This window comes from Monopterus albus, unplaced genomic scaffold, assembly GCF_001952655.1.
Source record: "Monopterus albus unplaced genomic scaffold, M_albus_1.0 scaffold111.1, whole genome shotgun sequence".
NCBI lineage: Eukaryota > Metazoa > Chordata > Actinopteri > Synbranchiformes > Synbranchidae > Monopterus > Monopterus albus.
This window is the reverse complement of record NW_018127991.1, coordinates 2830179-2837624: the sequence shown is the minus strand read 5'-3', so window position 1 is coordinate 2837624 and position 7446 is coordinate 2830179. Positions and strand designations below refer to the sequence as shown.

General features: G+C 40.4%; 1 protein-coding gene across 2 annotated transcripts in view; it reads left to right on the top strand.

Annotated features, from left to right (window-relative positions):
• The window catches only part of fbxo38 (F-box protein 38), a 29794-nt gene that overhangs the window by 2409 nt on the left and 19939 nt on the right, over positions 1–7446 (top strand). For both annotated transcript variants that reach the window (XM_020611287.1, XM_020611288.1), the window contains 3 exons: positions 3367–3522; positions 4032–4165; positions 5489–5652. In XM_020611287.1, coding sequence (XP_020466943.1) covers positions 3367–3522; positions 4032–4165; positions 5489–5652 — 454 coding nt within the window. The remainder of the gene's footprint in view (positions 1–3366; positions 3523–4031; positions 4166–5488; positions 5653–7446) is intronic.

The window sequence follows — 7446 nt, the reverse complement described above, 5'->3', positions numbered from 1 at the left end:
TCCTATTGCCAATCCTGACAGTCTGGGGCCTGCCAGTCAGAAAGTCCAGGAGCCAGTCACAGAGGGTGGGGTGCAGACCCAGTGTGGACAGTTTGTGGGTGAGTTTGTGGGGGACAACTGTGTTGAAGGCGGAGCTGTAGTCAATGAAGAGTATCCTGATGTAGGGGTCTCCATTTTCCAGGTGAGAAAGGGAACAGTGGAGGGCAGCCGCGATGGCGTCGGAGGTGGCCCTGTTGGGCCGGTAGGCATACTGCAGGGGGTCCAGGGTGTCCGGTATACTGCTCTGAATGCGGGCCAGCACCACTCTCTCAAAACACTTCATGATAATTGGGGTGAGTGCCACTGGCCTGTAGTACAAATGCATGTACAGTTTGACTTAAACATATTAGTTTAAATTTGTCGCTTGAATGGTTAAAAAAAAAATCATATCATTTTATCGTTGACTAATGTTGCACACAGTGACATGCGTTTTACTTCGGTTCTCTGGAAACACTGGTATACCTGTCTTTTAAAGGGGCAGTAGTTTTATGGGTGTTCTTGTGCTCTCGTTTTTATGTATTTTCTGTTTTTATTGTTTCATTTTTAAACTGTTCTTTTATTGCTTTTATTTGTTTTGAACCTGGACCTTGAGTCTGTAATAAAGTGTCATCATCATCATCATATCGAATCGGCCAAAAAAAAAAAACTGCAATTGGTGGATCTCTAGAAAATAGTGTTAAAGCTCTTTGAGCATGTTGCGGTGTATAGAAAAGCACTGTACAAGTATAGTGCATTAACAAACTAAAATATGAAATATTGCATCAATATTTTAAAATGAAATAAATTGTATATAGTGTACATTAGTAGAAAGTTAAACAGATACACTTCAAATCTGAAATAAAAAAGCATGGCGTGGTGGACTAGCATCAAAAACAGCTCAGGAATTTGCCTGCAAGCAGCCCTTGATTTGATTAGTTAAATTGAAAAGATCACAAGTTAATCTATAAATGAACTGTCAGTTAAAAAAAACAGAACAGTCTGCTAATTCTTGTGCAGTTTTCATTAGTCTTCCAGGATTTTCCCTAGATTTCAGAGGGCGTAGGTGCCTTTTAGGTCTTGGCGGTGTTGCTTGTGGAGTTTGAAATTATTCCAATTTTTAGTTGCTGTAGTTTTTTTTTCTCTTTTTTGACCGTTATCCTTACAATATTTGTGAGACTTGCATTCAAAGTCTATTTTTAATCACTGCATAGAATTCTTCCTGTTGTTTTTAGCATATATTATTATGCTAAATGGTCTTTTTATGTTCATTCAGCTTAAAGTACTCTACAGAAATTTGCTTAGGGAAACCATCCTGTACACAAAAATGGACCCCCCACAAAGTTTTCCTCTCAATATTTGTGTGCAGAAAGCTCACATGTCACTAGTGCTGGGTGATATGAGCAAAATCCGTGTCACTGTATTTTTATTTTTTAAGATTCTGACAGTTTCACAGTATATCACGGTATCTTTTTAAAGTAATTCATATATTCATATTTACTTATGGCAAGATGAATCCTGTGTCCAGAGCACTGTTGTTTTCTCCAGTCATTCAGGAGGGCTGCCTTCACTGCGTTGGCCCCACTGTCAGTTGTTAGCAAAGATTTACAGTATAGGCCTTACACAGTGTTTATGTTTGAGTTATTTGGGCCAACTGCCTGTCCTCTCCCAGGATTTAAGGGCCTCACTTAAGCCTTACTTCTGCAGTGTGATTGCAGACATTATATTTCACGAGCAAAGAGTAGCTGTGCATCTCCTAGTCATCACTGAAGGTGCATCGTTATGTAGAGGAATGACTCCAAAGTTTGACTTGACCACAGGTCTGTTGTGGAAAAGTGAGCCAGTGTCTGTAGCTCTGCTTCCAGCTTGCTTCAGTGTTGTTGTTACAGTGTTGTTTGCAGTCAGCAATTTGCTGGTGTTGCCAAGAGCAGCAACAGTGACTCAGCAAACTTTGCTATATACATACATACATACATACATACATACTGTAGTCCTTTGGACTGTTTTGAGACTCAAACCTACCAAATTACAGACTCCTCTCCTCACTTGGACACACGTTCTTCTAGTGCATCTCCAGTTTGACTTTCTTCATCCTCATTTTCTCTTTTCTGTTCTTCTAATCTGTTTTTAATCTACTGTAGCAATAACCACAGAATTGCAATACTGTGTACTGACAAGCCAAAGCAGAGGATGGTATGCAACCTGCTGAAGTCACAGATGACCACCTCCGTATCCTTACCTAATAAATCAAACTTGTGCGCTACCTACAAGAGGACCCCATAAACTCAAATGGAGAGCTACTTGCCTGGTAGCACGACAAGCAGGGTAGATTTCATGTGCTCTCTGAAGGCGTCCACAAATACATATGTATTTGTCCAATGAGCACACCGTGAGAGAAAGTCCGTAGTGCCTCTGGGGACGTTGTTACCCCTCTCTGATTTTCTCTGAAACTACAAAATATTAACATGTTAGTTTCCTGGAACTCAGCTGTCATCAGTTGTTTTTTTTTTTGTTTTTTTTGAGATATGCCTTTTATATTGATTTAGTTTGTGTTTCATTGACGAATATCCTCTCTTAGGTAATTAAGATGGCTTTAATACTGTGCGGAGCTGATTGATATTGGACTGGAATAAGGATAAAATACGTCATTTATAAAAATAACAACAAAAAAAAATATGGCAGTAGTATCACGTACTGCAGTGTTGAGCCACGTTAAATTACCACAGGGGAAAGTACTTCACCGTGACGGCCTTAACAGATCCACTCCCAGCTGCTAACAGGCTGTTATACTGCTGGGCCAGCCAGCATGCTGTTTTCGCTGTGCAATTTTGTAAATGTACAATTACTAACATTACATTTTTTTTGTGTCACAAATGGTTGAGCACTGTGGTGTTTTGCCCTGTTAAAGAGATTAAGTTGAGTATTTAATTGCTGGGGGAGGCAAGGCAGCTTTATTTATATAGCACATCCCATACACAGAGGCGTTTCAAAGTGCTTTACGTACAGTATACATCAACAAAAAAAAGATTCTGAGCATTCACTGGATGACTATGAAGGAATTATAGTTGGTTAAATTAAATGTAGTTCATTCATAACCTGATGTATTTATGTTTTATTAATTAATGTACATTTCCCTGATTAGACATGTAAATAGAATAATGTTGTTTGTAGCAATGACGGAAATTTAGGCTTGTGCCCAGAGCCCACCTACTGTGCATGTGCAGTTAAGGGGTGATGTCACACTGTGCGCTATTACGTATGGAACTTAATATAGCACTGTCTGAGTGGATGCAAATCAGTGTAAAGGCCCCTAAAGTGATGGAAACACGTTTTCTTGTGTGTGTGTAAAAGACTGAGCAGTGACGTGGAAGTGATGGGTCCAAGGAGGAAGGCATCTAAACTCCAGCTTATAGGTGGCATTGATGGAGGGGAGCTGGTCCTCAGACCCAGTGAGCCAAAAGACTACATCAATGAGCTGTCCCATGAAGTTCTTTGTCATATATTCAGGTAAACTGCCCCACTAAACTGTTGTATACTGCATAACAATGGGTAGTATTCTAGGGTATGCATGAGTTTTTATTGTCATGCATTTTGGTGAACCAATGCCATGAGTGGGATGTCATCACTATGGGTAACACTGTGCATATATATGATAGCCTGGTGGTGACATCGTAGTTTAACAAAAATTCAGCACAGTCTGTGAATTTTGTTTATTTAAATATAATTTATATATCTGAGAAAGTCAGCTCTTCCTCACATTGGTATATAAAACCAGCCCTGTTTATTCATTTGCACCATTGCAGCAGTGGTCTAATGCACCCAGAGATATTAGAGGGAGAGCAACTGAAGTATAAAAAACAGTCTCTGACAGGCGATAAATGTGCTATATATATATATATATCATCTTATAGAATATATTATACGACCCGACTCTACTGTAGGTGGCTTTCCGAAATATGTGTGACACCTTGATCTAAGCTGCAAAAGGTTTTGAAAGTTTCAGCTTTGTTTTGTAGGTACCTTCCCATGAAGGACATCATGTGTATGGAGTGTCTGTCCAGAAAGCTTCGTGAAGCTGTGACTCTATACCTGCGAGTGGTCAAAGTAGTGGATCTATGTGCTGGTCGCTGGTGGGAGTACATGCCTTCAGGTAAGAGCCCACAGTACAACCACTGCATCCTTGACAAATAACTGCTATAGTACAGCTGCTTATACACAGTTTATTAAAGAGCTGGTATAATGGTAAACAAAAACACAGTTCTACTATTGTGAAGTCTCAATCTGCATCAGAACAGCCATAATACCAGCTCTTTAAGAAGTGCACCATCTGCAGTGCAGTCTGAAATGGTGGTTTTCAGTCTGTGGTGGAAGTGGGGACTGACTCCACTGTCCAGACATTCACTACTCTGAGACAGAACAAACTGGAGCTTTGACCATGATGGGAACAGAGGTCCATGAGCCTGGTGGTCCTGCTGGGGTAGAGCTGGATATTGAATTTTGATACTTTTATGGCATCGATTGAATTACTTCAATATCATCGAATATCGAAAAATGCTTTTCTACGTTTGTATGTACTGATGTTAGTAGACGTTAAGGTTGTGGTAAATCGGTTTACTTTTTATGTTATGAAACTGCTTTCAATGCACAAAAATGCCAAGGAATTTAACAATAAAACTAATGATCTGTACCCAAATGTGTGATGTATATGTATTTTTTTTAAACTGAGTTCATAAAATTGGCATTGAAAAAAGTATTGTTTAGGAGCTAGTATTGAAAATCTGGGAAAAAGCTGTCCCTGGTAGGCCAGTGGTTAAGGCGCAGCACTCTCGCCGCTGCGCCCCGGTTCCGAGTCAGGGTTGCGTCAGGGAGGGCATCCGGCGTAAAACACATGCCAAATGTCAACATGTGAGTTGTCAGTGTGACGATTCGCTGTGGCGACCCCTAAATGGGAAAAGCTGAAAGTGACTTTATTTCTTCTATTGAAAATCTGGGAATGATACCCAGCTCTGTATTGGAGTTAGAGTTTGGACAATGGCTTGGTGATAGATGATCACTAGACTCTTTAACTAAATGTGACCTGAAACAGGGAGCTACGTTTGTGAACAGAAAAGTAAAGTGGTTTTGGAAAACTGGGAGAGGTTGACCTTAGTGGACTAGCTACAGTCTGGTGGATGGGAGAGGAGGGAGGTGCCCTAGTACAGCAGTACGAGTGACAGTGATGTGGTAATGTGATAAGAGAACTATACTATACACTGCTGTGTGCATTTAGACCTGCTAATTACTTATTTATATCATTGTATATTTCACAGATATCTATGTTTTTAATGCAAAGCTGTGATATTTGTGCCCTTTGAGTGGCACTACAAATGGAAACATGTTTATACTGACATTCCTCAGTTGGTTTAGTAGTTGATGATTTTATTTTTGCACATATTTAGAATAGGGTTTGATCATGTTGCTTTTTTTTGTTTAGGCTTCACAGACAGCAGCTTTCTGCTCCTTTTGAAGAAGATGCCAGATGTAGAGCAGCTATATGGCCTCCATCCTCGATACCTGGAGAGGAGACGAGTCCGAGGCTACGAGGCATTCAGTATACCTGGAGTCCTGGAGGCGCTGCAAGCCTGTCCCAATCTAATGGTCAGTGTGTAGTGTGAGAATGATATCCATGTAGTTTTGTTTCAAACCTGGTTTGGTATCTCACTATGAGAAGTGCCCTCTGGTAAGACCAGTCACAGAGCCTTCTCTACCACCACATCTATCAAGAGCCAGACCAGTCAACTGAGCTGTATGGATCAGCACGTCCCCATTCTTAACCGTCTGCAGTAGGGCTGAACGATTAATTGTTTTCAAATTGACATCACGGTTTAAGAGATTTTCAAATTGCAAAAGCCGCAATTTAAATTGCTATTAAAGGCAACGAGTACACAAGTAAACAAGACGGAACAAAAAAAGAAAATGTGCATTAGGAAAATAAAAATAGTACTTGTATACACACAGTTTAGATGCAGTTTTCCAGATAGATGTATACAAAAGTATATTTACAGGGTATTGCACTGAGGGTTGTTGTCCTGTTGTACAGTCATGGGTTAAATGTTCATCAGAGTGATGGCCCATGGGAAGAAACTATTCTGGCTTAGAGTTTTGATTTACAGCCCTCATAGAGCCTACGAGTTCATTCTGCCTGGGGGATGACCATGTCACAGGCCCAGTTTAAAGGTGTTTCTGTGAGGGATATCTGTGCTGCTGCTAATTGACCACACATGATGTAGGTTGTAATGGTTTGAAAAAGCAAGGTTTGAAAGAGAACGGTTGGTCACAAGGATAAACCCCCTTCTCTGAAAACTAAGTATCTCACACAATTGCCCTGTTTGTATGAGTGGTGCACATGGGAGAAATATGCCTGAGAATGCCTTGTATGGGCTCACCGATCATTTATAAAGGGAGCTAGGCTAGTACATACGACTCAGCTGACTGGTCTGTCCTCTGAAGGATGTGGTGGTAGTAATGGGTCCACATAAAATTTAGTAATACTATAGTGACTTTGTTTGCTTTTGTCCTGTCTACAAGGCATAGAGGAATAGAAATGAGGCACCTTTGCTTCTAAATCTCTCTGTTTACTGTCTGTCCAACCTGGTGCTTCTGCACTAGCAGCAACATGTTGGCTGCTATCTTCCACCTCTCCTGTCTCTCTCTACAGCTGTTTCTTCTTGACCCTCTCTTGCCGGCACAGCAGCACTGGTTGAAGCTTGGAAATATTCAAACCAAATTAACCGGCTAGCTAATCAGAGTGGTTAGGCTCTTCAGCTTTAACACATTTTCTTAAGCTTCTAATTCTGATTTGCTAATACGTTTGGTCCAGACTATCTTTGCACATCCTCAGAATGAGCCTTCTGATTCCTGGAAAAAAAAGTTAGTATTGAGAGAGCAAATGTGAGAATTACTGAATCACCATCTTGAGCTGTAGAATCCCTCCATCTCCATCACTCTGCCTGCTCGGTAATATCACAAGTCGACCACCTACCAATTAAATACACATTGGGTCGGGTCTCCCTTTTAGCTCTATTCTAATGTTACCTTAGCTATCATTATTAGCTTGCTAGTAACTAATTTGAAGAGTAGCGCCTCTGCTATTAACAGTTTTGTGTTAAAAACAGACACAGAAAGGACTTAAAAAAAAAGAACAATATGGAAATCGCCAACCTCGGTAGCGCTATGAAATATGGTAGATGTCAGAAAACTACTGTCCAGTCAGATTAGACACGACGACAGACACAACGAAAGCCAGCTACTTTGTGCTACATGCATGAATGCACAGTAAACCTGAGCAGACTGAGAAACATTTGAAACCCAAATATCTGAGTATTTGAAAATTTGTGTGTTGGACAGGCAATTGGTTTTCAGTTTTAGTCTTCAAATATTTGCCACTTCATT